Source organism: Watersipora subatra, chromosome 2 (genome assembly GCF_963576615.1).
Source record: "Watersipora subatra chromosome 2, tzWatSuba1.1, whole genome shotgun sequence".
Lineage (NCBI taxonomy): Eukaryota > Metazoa > Bryozoa > Gymnolaemata > Cheilostomatida > Watersiporidae > Watersipora > Watersipora subatra.
In genome coordinates this window covers 75,315,496-75,336,951 of record NC_088709.1, presented here as the reverse complement: position 1 = coordinate 75,336,951, position 21,456 = coordinate 75,315,496, and the positions used below count along the sequence as shown (strand labels likewise).

General features: G+C 38.8%; 1 protein-coding gene across 2 annotated transcripts; it reads right to left on the bottom strand.

Annotated features, from left to right (window-relative positions):
* Window positions 1-209: 209 nt before the first annotated feature.
* LOC137386894 (uncharacterized) lies at window positions 210-20,273 on the bottom strand. 2 transcript variants are annotated; one of them, XM_068073090.1, is made up of 11 exons: window positions 20,218-20,273; window positions 18,209-18,387; window positions 17,526-17,585; window positions 16,879-17,221; window positions 7,955-8,190; window positions 6,995-7,157; window positions 6,217-6,380; window positions 5,579-5,863; window positions 5,273-5,409; window positions 3,517-4,213; window positions 210-1,434 (listed from the first exon to the last, which is right to left on the bottom strand). In XM_068073090.1, exons 4-11 carry the CDS (start codon window positions 16,955-16,957, stop codon window positions 721-723), a joined length of 2,475 nt encoding a protein of 824 aa, XP_067929191.1. In that variant the 5' UTR covers window positions 16,958-17,221; window positions 17,526-17,585; window positions 18,209-18,387; window positions 20,218-20,273; the 3' UTR covers window positions 210-720. The 2 variants fall into 2 exon arrangements, with proteins under 2 accessions (XP_067929191.1, XP_067929193.1); XM_068073092.1 differs by lacking the exon at window positions 18,209-18,387 and having other exon boundaries at window positions 20,218-20,249.
* Between the last annotated feature and the right edge of the window lie 1,183 nt (window positions 20,274-21,456).

The following is a 21,456-nucleotide window of genomic DNA, read 5'->3' as shown; positions in this document are numbered from 1 at the left end:
CCTTTCATAGTGAGTCATTAACAGGCATTGTCTAGTCTCAGATCTTATAGAGTGCCAGCCGGATGACAGGTAACATTTCAGAATCGCACCAGAATGTCTGGTCTCATGCTACTGGCATTACTAGGACTGTACTACAAGTTTGTGGTTTAGTTAAGGCAACATCACTTTAGTTCTCATGTGAATAGCGAGGGCAGTTGTACTGACAGACACACGTGTATTACGTGATGATTTAGATGGGTTGTCAGGACTGCACTAGGCATATGATTATCCATCTGTACCTTTTAACGGTGATAGAGATTACGCAGCTGTAGGGATTACCATAAATTATTCTATATATAATTTACATCACAGTTCATAACAACCCCTACTGTAAAAACATCCTATGCTCGTAGCATAAAAACCATACTATAACCATGATAGTCGAGAGTGAGCACACCCCCTCCTGTATGTAGAAATTGTACTCAAAAGCTAACAGTAATGAAACCGCTACATATGTGAAATACTAATGTAGCTGAGTGGTTGAAAAAGCCAACTGGTTTTGGCATGAATAGAAAAATACATACACAAATCAATGGATAATAAAATTTACTGGAAGGAGTAAGAATAGAACAGTCAACTAATTGGCAACCAATAGTCATTCTTATTTATACCTGCGGAACACGCAGGTAGGATACTCTAATAGTTGAACTGTCAACTTAAATAAAAAACCCTACTTTCTGGCTAACTAAGAGCTTTTCCCCAAGTCAAAATCTTGCGCTCTTTATTATGCTCTAAGGCTCGGTTTAGCGCATTTCTGATGTCAACAGCCTCGAAGCCATCCTGGACAAGGTCATCGTTGTACACCTCGATATTGTTGTTGCAAACGCCGAGAGTCCGCAGCGTAAAATTGTCATGGGAGATAACGGTCAGCAGTCGATGTAGACCGGTTCTATTTATAGAACAGAGGTTAAGGTAAAGCGTCTGCAATGCTATATTGTTGACAAGCATGTCAGCGAGCGTCTCGCACCCCTCGTCTCCTATAGGATTGTTGCTGAGGTAGAGGGCGGCGAGACTATGGTTCTCCGACAAAGCTTCTGTCAGCATGGCGCAGCCTTCCTGAGTGATGCCACAACTTTCGAGGTGCAATTCACGCAAGTTGTCATAGTAATGAACAATCTCAGATAGGTAGTAGAGGCCCTTGTCAGTCACTTGGTTGTGGGACAGGTCAAGTGCCTGCAGACTAATGTTTGTTCGAAGAGCAGCGACTATTTGTTTACAGCCTTCATGTGTAATCTGATTGCCTCGGAGGTTGAGGGTGAGAAGGCTTTGGTTGCGTTCAAGACCAGAGGCTAGACAAGAGCAGTCTGCGTCCGTTAGTTCGTTATAGCTGAGGTCTATCACTTCCAATGAAGAGTTGTGTGAAAAAATGTGGGCTAACGAATCACCCGCCCCGACCTGAAACAGCCATAAGAGATCTTTGGTTATGCAGTGATTACATCAAAACATAATAAATAAGATGTTAACTAGTAAAAGTTTAGTAAGATAGCCTCAGGTAAGTATGCTGCTGAGAGCTGGTAGCGATGACCTCATTCCTTTGTTAATACACAGGTTGGGGCCCTGCCAATGATTTGGAAACCTTTGTTCCAAGGGTTGTCCTTTTTCCTACTCTTAGTCAATACTCTACTAATAATAAATGTGGGCAGCCAGGCCAACTCTCAACAATGCAACTGACTTGATTGCGCTAAAGATGAAACTCTTTCTACAATGGAACAATTGCTAAAAAGAAGTTGTTATTTTTAAAAAAGAAACGATTTGTAGCCATAGTGTCCGAACGATAAAAAACCAACAATAGCGCAATCTAAGCAGTTGCAGCGTATGTACCATGTTGAATTGCATTGGTACTTTTATTGTGTGTCGTAATACAACACACAATGAAAGTACCAGTGCAAAAGTACCAGTAACAAACAAATAAGATTTGTTTGTACTAAAGCTAAGACCTAATGAACTCAGGCTAGTTGAAGGTCACGCAAAGTTGAACATCAGACAAACTTTACTATATCGAGTTTGGCTCAAAAAGAGGCAGTTAGAATAACGGAAGAAATCTTCAGTTTCACTATGAGACTGGATACTAATAAATCTCAGGTGTTCTGCAATTAACTGCTATGACTCATAAAAGCTGACTCGTACATAACTCAAAATTAAGTTTTGACCCCGACATGAACCGACTTTTAAAAATGAAAATTCACCGTCTAATCAACTGTGAAGCGTGCAAACAAAGAAACATGACAGAGAGAAAGAGAAAGTTTAGAATGACGGCTTGAACAAACCCTGAAGGAAGAAAGTTAAATATTTTCATTGTGCCACCGGGTGGAGCATTTCGTGACTCACAATGGCAGTTGTTTATAAAGAAGCCGAGAGTTACAAATGACTTGAAGAATGTAATTGTAGCGGAGTTGATGAATTGCTTGCAATAGCAAACAAATATTTTATTACACAAGCTTGGACGCGAGCAGTCAGATGAGACAGTTGGAAGCTTTAGTTAGCTACAGTGCAGCTTCCTGTCTATCTACTGAACCGTAAACAGGGGTCTCTGGCGTAATCCCCATGTTAGATATATTAACTACTTTTTGATGTCTGTAACCATTTCTACGTGGCAGTAGACAAATCCTTTAAAATGACCTATCCTCAATAAGTTACCAGTATCATGAAGCCTTTAACAAAAGCTGCTTATATGCTGAACAAACATAATATTTTAATAATACTCAATATCAATTGTGTTAGACGTCTGTGCGTCATCATAATAGCAAGGACACAACCAAACCAATGACCAGCTATGATGGCTTTTCCATAGACGTAAAAGTGATGTGCTACACTGCTAAGACATTTACTCATAAGAGTACAAGAGAAGCAAACAGCCTTGGCAGCAAAAGGCTGTATGAATTTGCATTGGCTAGGCTTTGTTTTAGTGGGTCCCACATTGAGGAGCCAGTAAGTATTGTGTTACTATAGTACAGTAGGTGTTATGTCACAGTTTTTATTCATTGTAGCCTCACTTTATATAAAACCATTTAGTTCTGAAGACCTAAAGCTGGTAATATTTCAATGTAAATAAATTTTGAAAGAATGGCTCTGGTTTTTCCCACTAATGGCTTTTCTAAAAACACCTGCAATATTTTTCTAGCAAGCAATGGAAGTTTTAGAAAAGCCGCACCACTTCCTGCTAGCCGATAAAATAACTTTCTAATCCTCAAAGCATCTTGAAGAAAATGACTACAAAATGCAAGCTAACAAGTATTGAATGAGCTGCTGCTAAATTGGAAATCCATAAAATTAGCTTGTGGTCTCTACCATAAAATTAGCCTGAGGTCTCTACCATAAATTTAACTGGAGGTCTCTACCTTAAAATTAGCCCGTGGTCGCTACCATAAAACTAGTCTGTGGTTTTTACTATGAAATTAGCCCGTGGTTTCGCCAAGAAAACTAGCCTGTGGCCTCTATGATAAAACTAACACTGCTAATAAATAATACTCAACACACCTGCAACTGGGTATGGCATAGAATGAGTTCCTTGATGGACCCATTTCTTTCCAGAGCTTTGGAAAGTATTGCCAGACCCTCATTTTCTAGAGGATTTAGCCTCAGATTCAACTTTTCAAGACATCGATTGCCTTGGATCCCTGGACATAGCTTAGAAATGCCCTTCGGAGTGAGTCTGTTCTTGCCCAAGTTGAGCTGAGAGATGACATTGTACTTGCGCAAGACTTCTCCTAGTGCAGTACAACTTGTATTGCCAAAGTTTTCATCGTAAACCTCCAGCCAAACGATTGGCTGCAAACCCTCAGCTGTGTCTCCAATCAAATCTGGCTGATCAGAAATGCTGCTCGGTCGAGCCTGTCTTACGGTACAATGTTTCGTTGTGAGGGAGAAAGTCCATTTGTTAGCCTTCGCTCCTATGATAAAGACATCATTGAGCGCTTCTAGCAGATTGCTGATTTGTCGTTGATCCTCGTGTATGCGCAGGATCTCACGAAGCCTGTCAAACCACCCGTCTCCGTGCTCAAGAATTCGATCTATGATAAGCTGATTGGACATCTTCTGATCACAGGCAGCCACTCCGAGTGTCTCGTATTCCACCTCGCTAACTAGCGACTCTGACAGGAAGCACTCCCACACTCTATCAGGCTTGAGTCTCTCCAAGAGGACATCTTGGGCAAGACACATTATTTGCCACGACCTGAAAACATTATAACTGAGTTAATTGTTTATATGTAGTACAGGCTATAGATGGATAAATACTGACTTTAGGCTGCTACACTTTTCTCATTTTTTTCCATCTTTTGCTTTTCAAATATTAAATGCATGTCAAACTTTATGAAATGGTACGAGCATGCTGAATAAACAAATTGACATTATCTCATCGCATATTCTATAGATGAAAAACAAGGAATTTACTGGAACAATATTTAAAAACTGGGCTGATTCCGAGTGCAAAACCAGACTGGTGTTTTGTAACTTTGGCCAGATAAAGGATGTTTGTCCTCTGTCAAGTACAAGAGGAAATCTATGTGACCACCAGATGCAAATATAAATCATTTAAGCAGCTTCTTATATATTCGGCCCGTCAGCTGACACTTGCTGGCTTGTCAGTCTTAATGGAACCTTCTCAACTCTGATATCATGCTTACAAGCATTTCATGAATTTATGTAATGAATCACGTTTTCCTGCTGTCAATCCTAATTATGGTAACATTATCTTTTTATACTTCTGCTTCAAATTCTAGGGAAATCTGCAATACTAGTGTACTGTACTTTAAACAGCTTGGTAACTAAACTATGATAGAATTCCAACACAAGTTGGGGAAAAAGTCACCCGCTTGCTATTTGCCTCTCTGATAATGAGAATAAAACATTAGCCTGTGATTGCCCTGCTTCCTTAGGTTTCTACTTGAAGCAGCATATGCACAAGGAAATTTGGTTATTGGATAACTTTAGTTAAACTGAAATTAAATTAAAATAAGTTGCTGGCCAATGGACTACAACAAATCGCTTTAGCTCAGCTATGAGGATTTGCTGATTTGCTGATTATAATTGAAGGGGAATAAGAATAAATCCGAGTTTAAATAAGATGCTTTAGTAGCGAGTGATTTAGAGTTGAAATATTTCCCATAGAGTGAACTAGCATAAAGAGAATTAGAAGCACTTCGCAATAAACTGATCTATGACGATCAACAATAAATATTAACAGATATGGAAAGCTACAAAAACAGGAAGTCAGTTATTGTAGACCTCTCACCTCATCCTCGCCGCATATAAATTCTGGTATATCTCATCCTCGTCATCCTCTTCCTCGCTTATGTGTAAGGACGTTGTGTCTTTTAGCCTCTCAAGTGAGAGAGCTTTTCTCACCTCGTCCCATAGTTCCATAACTTCCTGTTAACCAAATGAGATACCACACTGTAGTCGGTAGCGAGTAGGATAGCGTTAGAACGTTGTGTGACAGACTAGAGAATGTAGAGTTTGAACAATAAAGAATGAGTTGCACTTTATAACCATGGATCAAATTTGCTTCCTTTCGGGCGTCACTGAGAGCCCCCCCTACCTCAGTTGTATGGGATATTCGCTTTGGTAGGGTAGCAGCCCTATAGGAATAATTCCTGGGAGGTTTCTTTGGACGTTTCTTGATGACTGAAGTGTTAACCTCAGGCTTAGAGGTGTTTGAAGCTGTCATTGAAAAGTCATACGGCTCTGGTGTCTCCCCCTCACTGCCCAAAGAGTCAGCAAAAAGGTCTGTGAATACGACCTGTCGAGGAGGGGGAGATTTGATAGCCGATTCTTCAGAGACGTTGTCATCGGCGATCTGTAGAGGAGTAGACATGACCGGCAGCTGAAAAAAAGGTGAATGCTAACAATTACTAAGCAAAGCAAGAAGGACTATGATGGCAGCAAAACATTAAGAAATAAAGTAGACATAGAATTGAAGATTGTGGAAAGCTCATAATTTCAACAACCTTAGAACCTAACGCTTGAACTATCCCCATGTTATGGGCCACAAACAGTTCTATACGGACGTAAGTTGGTGTTCTGTTATTCGTAGAATATCAGGATTCTGATAACACAGCTCTGCTAATGAGGAGGCAAGATGTCCTAGGCTTGCTTTTTAATGAAAGTACGTATTATTTAGCCCTAAACACAATTGAAGCCTGACTGTGGCTGATAAGGCATGTGTTCAACCCTGACCTGAGAAGCAGAGCTCATGCTGCACAAGGTGAGACGACTCGGCCGAGGAGGCAATTTCGGTGATTCTATGTTGTCTAGTTCCTCAAGAGCGGAGAGGCGCTCGGATCTTCGTCTAGTTGAAGGAGGAGTTACTTCCTCCTGAGATATGGCTCCTCCAGAGCTGACTGTGAAAGAAGAGTATATCGATCAAGCCATGCGCGAAAGTTAAGTAAGAGCATGTTTCCAAATTTAAAGCAACTCATGGTCTCACATGAGACTGATAGCACCTAGCATTGTGTTATCAAATTATCATATCAGGTCGGAACTTTCTTCAAAAAGTTCTTATAGGCTCACTGATACTTTCCAAAAACACCTGACTGTCTTACCTGTGCTATCATCTGGCTGTCTTGCTTATACTATTACCAGATTCAACAAGTCTGCACAGCAATGACAATTTTATATGAGTTGGTCAGGTCATCAGATGACATTTTACAGTGGTGTCAATTAACTGGCAGCAATAAATCTTTTTTGCTTCATAAGAGTCATATAATCAGTTTTAGATATAATCATAATGTACTTATTAAAGTGACAACTTATTTAAAATTTCCAAAAACAACTAAAAAGCTATCACATGTTTTCATTTTTAGTTTCAGCTCCAAATTAATAGTAATAATAGTAATAGTAGTAGTAATAGTAGAAACAGTAGTAATAATAGTGTAGTAATAGAAGTTGTAATAGTATAGAAACACATAATAATAATAATAATGAAAATCAAAATAATTAATAAATAAGGCCTTACTTGAGCAGTGGCTGTTGTTAAGATTGTCATTGTCAGGTAGCGGAGGCAGAGGGAAGGAAAATGGTTTAATATTGACATAGCAGTTTTCACTGTTGTTTGGAGGTTTTGGTGATGTGGAGCCATCCTCCGTACCATTGGCTGTGGAAGGTAGAGGAATGGTAACCTGCAGCAGAAGTTGCTATCTTTATTCACAGCCTTTACAGAGTGCAATTGATACGTTGATGGGTCAAGGTTGTCTGCGACATTTGTAAAATAGTTGACAGTTGTTCAGCTGGCAATAAGATAAAAGGAATTTAGAGAGGAGAGTTTCAATAGGAATGCCTGGGTTAAAGCTTTAATGCTTTGATTCATCGAGCCTCTGTCATGTGAATAACTTTCTTCCCACATTTGCATAATACAAAATGCACAAACATTGTCAGTAAATTCTGATGCTTTGACAAACAGGCTATTAATGGGCCTATATTAGATTCACTCCACAAGAGCAACCATTGTTTTAAATTATAATAGAGGCAGATATACTCGGATAAGCAATTCTCATCAATTGATATTGGTAGTTGTGAATGGTGCTCTTCTGAGACATTCTACAGCGGTGTCATGGCTTTATTAGCCGTATGCTTTGGCAACAATAGACAGACTAGCGAGAAACAGTCCAACATCATCTCTGTATAATTGTCATGTCAGGTCAGAACATTATAAGAGATTCTGAACATTTGTTGCCACAAAACTAAAAAACCAAACTATTATAAATAGGCACCCCACCCTAAACTAAGGATGTTTAGGGTTTTAGGTCAATGAAATCTTCATGTTAATTAAGTATTTCCATAATTTGATTTCTTATGAACTGACAGTTGAAAACAGGTTGTGGTGACCAGCGACTCTAGAGTTCATGTTATTTTGTAGAAAGCAAACTACTGATTATGAGTTCCATAAGAATGCAGATAAGATGTGGGTAAATCTAACCAGTGGTGGGTTTGGAGACTGCAGCTGTGAAAGTTTAAAAGCTTTTTCGAAAGCGAATGCATCAGATCTTTCATTGTTATTTGATGATTTCGGAGAGTTAGGAAGGCTGCCAACAGCGCTGTCTTTTCTTGACACGCGTCTTTCTTTAGCGAAGTGTGCAGCTTCAATAGGAAGAAGATCAGGGGCTACCGAGCTATTCGCAGGGTCATTTGGACTCATGTAGTCCACGAAGCTTTCTGGAAAGAGATAGCGTGAGGCCTGACATTATTAGCGTTTGACAAGATGAGCAAGTTAAGTGACATGCAGGTGCTCACTATTAGTAGTACTCATAGACAAAACTACTAGTACTAGACAAAACTAGTACAAAACTACTAGATAGTAGAAATGGATAGATTAACCCTCATCATGCCGCATCATTAGACTAACAACTACTACCTTTCATTGTGCGAATGATGTGACTTTGGAATTATGTGCACATTGAGTTACCATGCAATAAGTGTTTCCATTGACATTTGCATGTTGCGGATTAATGCAGGCGCTTTGTTAAAAAAGATTTGGAATTCTACGCCAGAAGTCATAGCAGTATGCTTTCGTCTTAGGGATGACTAAAGCATAGAAAATATTTAAAATGGAAAAGCCTTCGAGGCGTTTTCTTGCGCATCATTCTCAAGTGCGACATTTCGCAAGCATGAACCAGTTGATGAAAATGGGTGACTAACAAAACTCGCTTGACTCTTGGGTTTTTGCCGTTTTCATCTTGCATCTGATACAGACTCGTGGATTAACTGATTAACAGATTAACTGTGACACGGAAACAGGGTTTGTTACCCGAATGCAACGCATTTCTGTCACCTGCTCATAAGACGAAAACCTTAACTGCACCTGGTTTTGGTAGACAAATTGGAAAGCTGAGCCTCTATTTGCTAGCTTTAGATAGTTGCCTTTGTATTATCATCATTTTTATTCTTATCAAAACTACGTTAGCAAATCATCGCTAAAAGGCGGAGAAAAATTTGAAAGTCAATTACGTTCTCTCTAGCCCTTTGAACCCTGACGGCCAGTTTTCCGGCATTGCACAGAGTGTGTCGGACACCCTAATGGCCGGAATACTGGCATCCACATGGCTCTGTTTACAAATGCTGTTTCTAAGCAACAGCGTAAATCAATTAAATTAATTCATGGAATGAAAATACATTTTCTCCATTTTACATCCATTTTACATCCATTTTAAACATAGTTATCTACTTTCTTCCCTATAATAAGAATTTGACTGAGACGATTTCGTGAAAAAATTTACGACTCGTTTGTTGGTATGTCATGAATGATTGTGATGCAGATGAAGAATTATACGATACTAACCATAATTTTGTAGACTATTTTGAGTCATAGAATGATGATGAATGCCCGCTCGATGGATATGATGCTACTGTAAAGACTTGTAGAGGTTTTTAAAATCCTACGAATTTTTATGGTTTTAGCTTGAAGAACTATGAAACATTTTTTCTCTATTTGTTGGCATTTGCTGCGTGTTGCTAGACTTTTTACCAGTGTTTTACCAAATATCATTGTATTCTGAGCATATTTAGATATATTTAATAAAAGTTTCAAAACTTCCTATCATTGGACAAATTGCCCAGACATACTGATACACATGGCCGGCCAGGGTTCAAAGGGTTAAAGTTACCAGCTTCTTGTAAAAGCTTTCTATATAAAATATCATAGTACCGGTTCTTCACAGTCACCTTAGCATAAGTTCACAGGTTATTTATAGCAAATAGTTGAAGGGGTCAACACTCTTGACATAATTTCAAAGGCTTGATGGCTTTGTGAAACAACTGGGGAATCCAGTTGGAATGCAGTAATTGTCCTCGTCCAAATCAACTTTTACATTTTTCATGGATCTGTCCTCTAAATTGCTGGTACAGATCTAACACACGGTGATTGTAGGTGATGATATTACCAGAGCCATGCATGAAGGTCTACCGTCACGGGTTAATGGAAGTGTCGTTTGACAGAGTCATGCTTAGCTGATGTTCAATGAATAGCCGATACAAACATAAGAGTCATTTACTCAACATGAAGCCTTGTGAGTGCAAAGGGCAGTACCCTCGCTAGACTGAAAACTAGCAGTTACTGGGCAAACATGGATGCAGAGAAGCCATATTCTCAATTGATGACTAACTCAGGCAAAATCGGTAAAACATGGAGTTGCGTAGTTTGATTATTTCAAAATAATGAGAATTCTTGATGCCAAAAAGTGATAAATTGATTTTGCTGGAGTATCAATGAAGCAATTCACCATTCCTTCTCTGGTAGTCACCCACTGATTCATCCTTGAAAACTGTTTATTCCATTGTTGAACTGCCGTAGCCTATTTTTCCTTTACATGGCGCAATAAAAAGCTTTGATTCTTTCCTATACACGGTATAAACTATTAATATATATACGCATAAACACGGCTATAATAGAGCGCTGAGAATTTGGTAGGGATGTGAGCAAGGCTGCTTTTATCACTGGCCAAAATAAAACAGTGCAGATTGCACCAATTGAACACGGAATTAATTCAAGCACTTATTGTAGTTATTCAAACCGAGTTTGGAATAACAAACCGTAACTCATTTCCTGTCCTCTATCCAATGCAAACGTGACCTCTAATAAATAGATGGGTACAATTTCATTTTGAGTATCCTTACTTCTCAATTAATCGCTGTTTATAAGAGGAATGCAAACACATCAAACGTTACATAACAACCCAAATGATGTAATTAACTAGTGAAGAACTAAAGATACCTCCATTTTTTGCTATCTGAAAAAGACAGACTCGGCTGGATCAACAAAAGAGATATAATGTTATAGGAGTGTACCGTCTGTTATTGCTGTTTTTAGCTAATAAATGTAATGCGAGCTTGCGAGATGTACACACAGACACCCTGCTTGTCAGAGCACCGGAGCTGAGCAATCAAATGTACTTATTACCAGCTACTGTCAGCTTGTAGGGTCACTTGTACCAGCTGACTTGTCGCTGATGAGAAGCCGGTTGAGACGCCCACCGCCTCCCCTCACTTTAATTCTAGGAAACCTGACATTTATTAGTTAGTTCTGTCACAGTAGAAATAGACAGTTTTTACTTAGTCCTCGACTGCATCAGATTTTTAGGAGAGAATGTTCGCTATTTTGATTGCTGTTTAATTGCTAACACACCGAATAGAGTGGTGATGGTTTAGAAAGATGTGTTTCTATAGTGAAATGACAGACGCTGCTAATTGAAAAGGTCTCTGTACTGCGAATAGCGATTGGCTTTTCTAATTTTAGAAAGAGGCCGGTCATTGATAGTGAACCGTTGCTATGATAGAAGCTAGCCTTACGTAATCCTTTTTCTCCTGCCTTTCTAAAAGGATAATAGGATTTCTGTTTGGCTCGACAGAGATGTAGAACTTTGGCTAAATTTTCCTAGACTTCATTGGCAGCTGTATTGATTGCAGGACATGTTACGATGATTTGAGACCACTACACAGCGAGGACCAAACGTGAGCTAGTGTAGCCAGTTTGTTCTCAGTGAAATATTTAAAATAAAAGTCGGCTCTTGGAGACTTATCCAATGAGGTTATTGGTTTCAGCAGCCATTAGATAGATTACTGGCATCAGTTGTCAGCACTGGCGGAAAAGTCATATATTTCTGCATTCAGAGCTAATAGACAATCTAACCTTGGTTATGAAATGTTTTAGATATAAAAACAAACTAGTTCCGACAAAAGATTTTAGTCTTTTTCCTCCCTGAATGGCGAACAAAATTGGATCTCGAACAACCTCAAAATATGTTGGATCAAATTAAAACGATATACGTGAATATTAACAAACAAATGTTTTAGGATTTAAACAGAAGAGACTTTTGAAATAAAATACGGTTGAGAACCGAGCTTATAATGAACTTTTGTCAAAAAATGCATTTTTACTGCTAAATAGTAGCAACTTCTTGCTATACTAGTCATCTACCTACAAGAACTTGCTCCTTAGAGACGGTTCAGAAAGACCAGGTTCAGCATGATGATAACTAACAATCAGTTGAGCTATGTTAGAGCCTGACAAATCCATCTAGACCGACGCAATCTTTTGTGCCGAAGTTAAAATTTACTATTGTTTGCGAACAAAAGCGTGCAAACAATTTCTACGAGGTGTCAGTAGAAAAAGCGCACGTCTGCTAATGAAGCTATTGAGTGGAGGCCCATTTGCTCAACACATGTCTACACCTGTGGAGGTGAGTGGGAGCGCTAACTTGGCTTTAACAAAAGTCAAAACGTAAGAGAATCAAACAAAGGAAAAAGGAATCAATATTCAATGGGCAATAACGCTGATGGCTGATGGCCAGTTTAAAATGTGAAGATATCGGCCCTTTTGTTGACCTCTATATTCTCAAATCTAAATGGAGTGGATGCTACACAAACTGATATTTTACCACAATGCTCGCATTAGTACCAAAATGCACACGCTCTTATCTGATTGGTTGATTCTTTTCATGGTGAGTGAGCTTTGTGCATTTTAAAAACACACTAAAAATAACAATCATGCTAATGCGATAATTTTATAGATGGTAGAAAATAGCCTTCGACACTTTGGTGGGCCACTATATGATCAACATAGGAGCTACTATATGGTGTTTTCATGGGAATCCGTAATAAAAAATATCAACATGCTTGCTCAGCCTGTATACTCTTTGAAGTCATAATGATGCCTTTAGCAGCATGTCAGGGTGAGACATCAGCACACATTGCCACTCCTTAACTCCTGGCTATACCGAGAGAAATTATACCCTTGCCAATACAGCGACAGCATTCAGGTTGCTTTCCAAGAGGCGATTTCTAATCAATATGATTATTCAATATTTACTTCAATTAAAACTAATTAGCGTAGTTATGCTGCCAAGCCCTGTGGCTGAAGCACGCTGACAAAAACCAAATGATTTGGCTTGCAAGCTCTCTGGATTGAAAAGATGTATTATGCAAATCTACAAAAATAATGTGCTGACCTCAACAATAGGTTACAACGTGCAAGATAAGCTCTGCTTGATTCTCTGAACTCAGTAGAGAGCTACTGGTGAGATTATTAGCCCAATCATGAACACTGTATTTTCATACGCTACACTCTGTCTGGAGTGACTGGTATTAGGCTATGCCAGCCAATTCCTGAGGCTTAGCCATCTATTATATGCCAAGAACTGCTTATAAGTGGTGAGAGTGGAAGGCTGGTATAAGTGGAAGGCTGGTATACACTATATCGCCATATGTTGGAGTTGTGCTCTCGGTGATTGTTCGTCAGCTATACGCACCATAAATCGATGACATCGTCGAGGCAACGCGGATACGTTGGGGCATATTGCAGCCATCGAAAACTTTCCCGGTGGTCTGGCGAGCACCCACGACTGCCTGTGCAATGTTCGTCACTCTGGTGATGATGATCCGGCCGCTGCGGATTGCTCTATCTATATTTTCTTTTATGACAGTTGCTGCGAGACTAGTATTTCATCAGTTCAGCGGCCACATTGTATAATGAGAATGCTATACCTCGGACTATTCATTGATGAAACCCCAAGTGGGTTTGTGATAGTGTGAATATTGTTATTATAGACGATCACCAAAGTCTTGTCTGTTTACCACTGACATATGTCGATAGAGTGATTCCTGATGCTTGGCCATCTATCACATGCGAGGAACTGCCTCTATGTGATGACAGTTTGCGCTAATATTGTAAGCATGGTTTGGGCAGTTTTGTGATCAAAGAGGCAGCGTATATTCCACAAGCTTCACTGCTGTCACAGAGAGAATCTCAGCAGTGCTCAACTAGAAATCTAAGCAATTTAAATAGGCACTCAGATAAGCTGACATGACATGTAGAGCCCTGTCAGCGGGTTGACAGCAGCGACTGTTAGATAGATTCATTGTTTTAAATGACTTCTCACGATCACAGCTGCTTCCTGCCATGGGAGTTCAACACTGCTATGGTCAAAACATAATAGAGTTATATCTGCTCAAATGTTCTCAACAGGCCTATGTCTATCATTCAAATTGTCATTATGACAAAATTTCCTTTGATAGCTGAATCAAGGCTAAAAGTATGGCATATATGTTGGTATGGCTATTAATTTGCATAATGATGGCGTGATACCTAGTAATTAGTGTCGCCTTTTGTGTCAGCAGATGACTTCGAATTAATTTAGAGAAATCTGGTGTTTACCTTAGCGGCCAAGACAACGGTAACCTAATACCCTCAACTAGCTCGGATAGTCTGATGGGCTGATACCTGATTAAATTATGATATGTGAATGTGTCACGCGATCCAAGCTCCACGAATAACAGCAACTTTGGGCAAAATGAGTTCTAAATACTTTTATTTTATCAGAGCCCATTTGCTGTGCAGTCTTCTTGCCCAGCTCTAGTGTTCCCAGAACATGTAACTAGAGCTTCACCATTCTCAGAAAATGATCAGATGATTTGACATGACAAATAGACAATTCTCGATATATCGCAATAATATTATTATGTTAAAAATACTTGTAAACTTTTGTTAATATTTGTGTATATTTTAATTAAAAATGTTATTGTGTTTTTGGTAATTAGAAACATTTATTTGCCTAAATGCCTGTGTGCATGGAAGGTCATATAAGCTTATTATAAGACTGGAAGGTCCGTGTGTTTTACTTCCAGTATCAGTCACTCTAAAATTCATCAGATGTGAGATAAATTGCCATTATACAATTATATCATTTATACAATTGGCAATATCTCTTTAAATAGTGGTGATTTTCAAATCAACAGAAAGCTCATGCACCAACAGGATACAATAATTCCTCTTTACTTCGTGACTCACCTTTTACAGTTTTAGTACTTTGTAGTAAAAAAGTTCATTAAAGAAAATAAAATAAAATTAATTAACAAACATTAAAAAATTAAAATACATAAATATACATAAAATTCAATTAAAAATATATTATTTCTTTCTCACAACGAACTCAGTTAACCACAAGAACGAATATTCAGACCAGATGAAATCGGAACTACATATGTAAGTGCATTCTTTGGCTCAAAATACTGGAGCTGAAATTGAAATATAAACTGAACGTCAATCAGGACAACTTCAATTTACTTGTTTATTATTTAGAAAATAAATACAATGTTGAGAAAGCAGTTTAGGTATTCTGATGTTTTGGTAAATTTGGCTCATACATACACTTTAAAAAATAATTTCTATTTTGCAGGGTTTTACTTGTCACGAGGTTGCTGGTCCGCTCACTATGAAAAAAGAGGTGTTACTATAGTCTTATTGCATAGCACTAGTGTTCCCAGAATGCACCATGTAATTTGTACTTAACAAATAACTTGCCCAATGAGTTCACGCTAGTAATCTGACTCATAGCTATAAAGACAGAGAGGTGCACAGAAACTTGTAATGTTCCAAATGCAGGCTTAATTCAATTGATTGGTATGAACTATTATACTATCAGAACTCAATTACCGAGTTAATTAACTTTCACCACAAAACAATCTAGGAGAAGACTAACAAATTGGCCATCATACCGCGAGTAACAGGCTACAAACAAGGGTTTTGATGCTATCTATGCATATCAAAGGTTGAGTTATGGCTTCGATACTTAACAAAGTCCGTCAGATTCTTGACTGACAGTCCAAAGACTTTCGCTGCTACTATTCCTTGAACTTGAGTGTCAACTACAACTAGGGTACTTTTAGACTCCCTTTGCGTAGGGGGATACACCTAGGGGGTACGTGTGAGGCACTCAAAATTTCAGATTTCAATCTTGCATCCCTCACAATTGTAAAATAATTTCAGCAGTTTCTACCTTGATTGACAGTGAATAAGTGCATTCTGTTAGATGCAACATGACATGACATGCAACAAGTTTGTGACATAAAATATTTATAATGTAATCTTCACGAAGGCTATGATGGCCAATTGTATACTAAAATGTTTTATTCGATTCGGTGGCGGATCATCGATAAAGTAATTACTGTGTCGGTCATTCTGCTGAAAAAAGGATGTAGAGGATAACATTCAATAACAGGTGTTTTGTACATATTTTGTACACATAAAAAATCCGAAGATACCCATATGTGAACTCTCAAACTACAGACAAAAAGTTAGGTGAGGAGGCCATACAATCTTATAAGCTACAGTACTTCTCCAAGACTTGCAGTTGGGCAAGACTGTCTTTACGATTGGTTGGTATGTAAAAGTGCTGACTACGCTGACTTCACTTACACGTAACCTACTGAAGCCGCATGATATAGAAACACAAAAGCTTTTATTTTCTCAATAGGATAGAACAAAGAGAGGGCATTTGCTCTAAGTTTGTCAGAAATTAGAGGCTATTGATACGCAGACTTGTTGTAGGATTATCAACCCGGCAGCGTTAGTTTTCAAAGACAGCAGCTGGTTGATATCAGTTCTGCAGATGGGACTTTACAACAGCGGGTCTTGCTTTGTCATCAAACGTTACAAGAGTAATGGTTATGTAGATAATGAGTACAAGTTGGCACAGGATGCAGTGCTGTTCATTATACTGCACCGCTGACTGATGCCTGATGCCAATCCTTAAGAGACATTCAATGCTTGTGGAAAAGGAAGAAGTGTTTATTTGTCAGCTGCTGTAGTTTGTGAGAATATAATTTTGATGCGAGAGCCACATAGAGCTATCGCAAACATGTACGAGTCTAAAATTACCCTAGATATGCCCCGGGCGTTGTCAGACTCTATAGCATCAGCAAACACTTCCTTCGAGTTGAGGATGCTAGAATCTGGTATAATGCCTTCGACAAACAAAAATGGTTGGAACAACAACAGTCCTGTTTCAAGCAATGCAAATACACGGGTAGTAAGCCAGGGATACAGTGACTAGCTGAAGCATGATCACATACCTTTCTGATCTATCATTCCTTTACTGTGATCCCTTGGTTTGTGAGCATTACCACTGGCGCAGTTCAGGGAGTTACCCATGTTGAAGTGATCAATGAATAATGATGTACTCGCATGAGCTTGTCAACTTGTCAAACTCCACGCTGTTACAACCATCAGACAGGCCAGATATCCACAGGCTGCTGTCCAAAGAGGGTAGCAGATAAGCTGATGCCTTCAGCTTTGTTAGACAAAACCAAAGTTCTTTTCGCAAGATCCCACAACAACCTCTTTCTCAATAGTCGATTCGTGTAATCTCTGACGCAAAGATATTTTATGAAGCAAGTGAGGCAGATGGGTGTAGACCTAAAAGGCAAGGAGACAAAGGATACGACTGAGAGTGAATATAAAGAGAGGCCATTGTTATGCGTCTGCTGAGATTGACTCTCATTCAGAGTCTATAAGGAACAATACGCCTGTCGGGCCTGAATTATAAAACATAATCAAACAAAAGGCATCCAACAATTCCCACTCCCCATACATTGTTAGAGGGTGAAGAGCAATAACTATAGCCTTAGACCAGTAGATCCCTCACGATTTTACATCTTTGTGTTCGCAAATACTAAATGTAGCTGATAGTTCCTAGAGCATGAAATATATGCTGACCCACCTTAATCTCTGTTGATTGTCACTCTCCGCTATATTTTCACTCGACTAACTGGTCTTACGTCTGCAAATAACATGTATACAAGCGGTAGTAATAAATAGTGAAACTGACCAATGAAAAGAGCAGTAGAGGTATGAAGAATGTTCCCTGCCTAGTTCGACATCGCACTGGAAGAAATTAATTAATATTGGTACTGAACATTTAGCTGCAAATCTGAGGTTGGGGAGTGGTTAGACTATTCATCTCATCATCGATATATGACCACAGTGAGAAGCCCTGAGGCTACGACTACTTAAAGTAAAGACACAAATGTACACAATTTATACACAACATAAATTAATACATAATGCTTTGAATAATGCTATGGTAACAAAATGCACTGTGTCATGACTGGTCTGTCCTGTTGCTATCTGTCTACATACAAGTCAGCTGAGACAGAGAGTGGGATTGATGTGGCATAGAGTAGCCTGTAATCACTCTATTGTGTACATAGGGGTCCAATAGCTCAACAGATGACTATTGTTGGTCTATAAACTCAACACATATTTTATCAGATATTAAAAGAGCAAATATTTGGAGAGGTTAATCGGTTTGCAGATAAATGAACAGTGTCTGAACAAATAGTCTCATAAGTTTTCAACAGGTAAAATACAAGCTTTGTAATGTTACAGAGTATATCAACCTACAGACTGGATGTACAGTCGGCCTCCGCTTCTTCAGACCTTCAACTGCTCGAACGGTGTTCGGTGTCTGGATGATTGTCTGATGCGGCCGTGATTGTCTGAAGAATGACAACTTTGACTGAGAGGTGGCTCTCTTGTCAGGGTTTACAAGTCAGGTCTCTTGTCAGGGTTTACAAGTGATTCTAGAAGAATTAACGCTATTATTTTGCATTTGTTTATCCATCTATCATCAATTGACAAAGTCCACATTTTGTCGATGTTCAGACATGGCCCAGCTTGTATTGGTTCAAACAAATGAGGGCTGACTCTATACACATCCAGCCCCTGTCTACGCTTCAAAAGATTTCGCTTTTAGTGTAGAGTTCACAAGCTTTCCTACGAGTACTACAGCTTCTATCAGTTACTGGTTTGTTAAATTCTATGGCAATAATGAATTGCTGACTTTGAATGTATGTGACCCTGACATGACCTTGACGAATGATTGACAAGTTTTAGCCTAGGCTATAAGTTTAAGTAAAAAACTAGCAGTTCAACATGCTATAGAAATAGTTTTCTTTATTTACAAGAGTCGCCATTGTTAGTGCACATTAATAATCTTAATTTTCTTCCGTAACAAACATACGTTTCTTTGCTAAAACTGTTTTGACAATAAAATAAGATAATATTTTTGCTACTGATGACGAAAAAACCTGATGAAAAATTAACTGTTACATCAATTGAAAAATGCTGAAAAACTTACGTTCTGCAGCTATAGACAAGCTATGGAGTTCGAAATATTAAGTTTCCTGACTGACTTGGCTGCTGACAATTCAAACATTCTTATTGCGATGCTAGTAGCAAACTGAACTAAGTAAAGAAATAAACTTAAACAGAAATAATAATTTTAAACATTTCAACCGCAATAACTTTTATATTTTAGTTCGTCGAAACCCATTTTAAATTTACCTCTCAAACGCCCCCCATGTGTGCCATTTACATAGCAGTGTGTTAAGGTGCTGCCGACAGAGCATGATCACTGTTGCCTACACAACAACGAACACGTATGTCAACAGTCTCCTATACACATATATAGTAAAAGGAAACAGTCCGACCGTTTTTCTATTTCTAGAGGAGCCAAAAGTGAAAGATTCAGTATTTGCTATGTTTTGTAATATTTAAGCAAGTCTGTTAAAAAAGAAATAATATTCAACTAATATTATTTATTTTTTAACAGGAATAATATTGTCTAGTAATACAAACATCACAACGGTGAGTTAATAATCTTTGTATTACTAGAAAGTAGAGCGCTATAGACCTAAATGCCTTAACAAAGTGTATCAAAAACACTGTACGTACCAATAATTATAACGTCAATTTGATTTGTTGCTGGAGAATGCTAGGCTATCTTAAACGAAACTCTACAAAACTCCCAGGCGAAAGAAACACAATAGTAATAATGCATCGGTTGATGCTAATGATCATGCAATTTCATGGTTGTCATTGACCTTCCATTGACCTTCGCTATTTCATGCCCCATGATTATAAACCATTTCATAAAAAAAGTATATTTGATTGACATTAACTTGTCAGTTCAGAGGCCAACTTTGTTAAATGTGTAGACTGCTGCTGCTACCCTTATAACTAGCGAATCATAGAGGAGCATCTTCAACTCTGGATCAGCAGATGTGGTTGTGTACCCTGCTGGTGCTGCTCATGCCCATATGAAACTAAAAAAAAGCTCCAACAAACTGAAATTGTACCTTACTCGATTTGCTGCCAGAAAATGTTTATCAGCTACGAGATGATGCCTCACCTCTGCATAGATCACGGAATCACAACTACCAGGCTAGACTAAATACTAAGTGCAGTTCATCATGTACGAAGAAAGCTGACAGATCATCAATAATCAATGACATATAGTGTAGTAAATCTCACTAAGATGGTTAACAGATATCTTCATGACCTGGAGAGCTTGGTGATGGTCCAGAAGACGGTTTAATTTGCATTGTATTGAATTAAAGCAAAATATCTACCTGTCGCTTGTGGAATTTCGGTTGCTTTCTCAATCAGCAGTTCTCCTCAAGTCAATAGTAATCCTTCTCAAAACTACCAACTTAAGTGCAAAAAACTTTTCATCTCAGCGCTGCATCACTTTTCATACAAATGTGACACGTATAAGTTTAACCAATGAAAGGCATCTTTGGTAAAAGCATTTTGAGATCCGCAACAAGCGCGTAGATGAATAACGACTAACCCTTTGACCTCTCTAATTCATTCCTTTGATAAGCCGTAACGACTGGTTAACCATTTTGTGTTTGGCTAAACTGTTTATGTTTCAGCGTGAAAGGCCATAGTAATGACTCGGTAACTTTGCTGACTACTATCACAAGGACTAAGGCTATGACAGGCCTGTCGTCACAACTGTCTACAAGGGCACTTTACCGCAAAGCTGTTAGTGGTCCTCATGACACCGATGAGTGACGCAGGTATTGAGCAACATAGATGTTTTGAGAAATGCTTTTCTATTGTCTTAAGTCTTAATCACAAAGCAGTGGCTGACTTAGTTGACAATCGGCATCAGTTAGGCAACTGTAAAGTCAGGGTTCATGTTTACTTGAACAATTCAGGATATTGACGTCAGAGTTTGTAGTAGGCCTACTAAGGAGTCAAGAGCATGAGTCAGGATAATGCTTTGAGATGATTGAAGACCGGTGGTGCGTAGGAGAATCTAGTAATAGTACCAACACTATGGCTAATAGGGTGCTTCCCACGACCCCTATTATTAATGGATCCACCCACATTACCTCGACTACTCTGCTCTGCTGGAGACAGGAAAGAGAGTGCATAGTTCCAAACCGGCAAACATATATTTGGCAATCTTAGAAAATCCTCTATTAGTCAAGCATCTAATCTAATTGTTTCTTGTTTGTAAAGCCACCATTTTATTTTGCTACGACTAGGATAAGTACAACACGAGTCTGTAGGTATGAACTACAGACTGCACACCATTAGTCTGCAGTTGTTGGAGAGAGTATGATGTCTGCTTTGCAGAGGCTGTGAGTGTTTCTAAGAGCATTTGTGCACTAACGACTCTGTGATCTTGGCTGGAGGTGTGTGGACCCAGTAGCAAGAGAACCTCAATGACTGGAGACACGACCAGTTACAGAAAGCAATGTAAGGTTGTATATTATTTCTGTCACCATCAGTAGTCTTTTTAAGAATTGAACTGAAACTGCTGTTTGCAGGTGGTTCTAGACCACTAGGCTACGGCT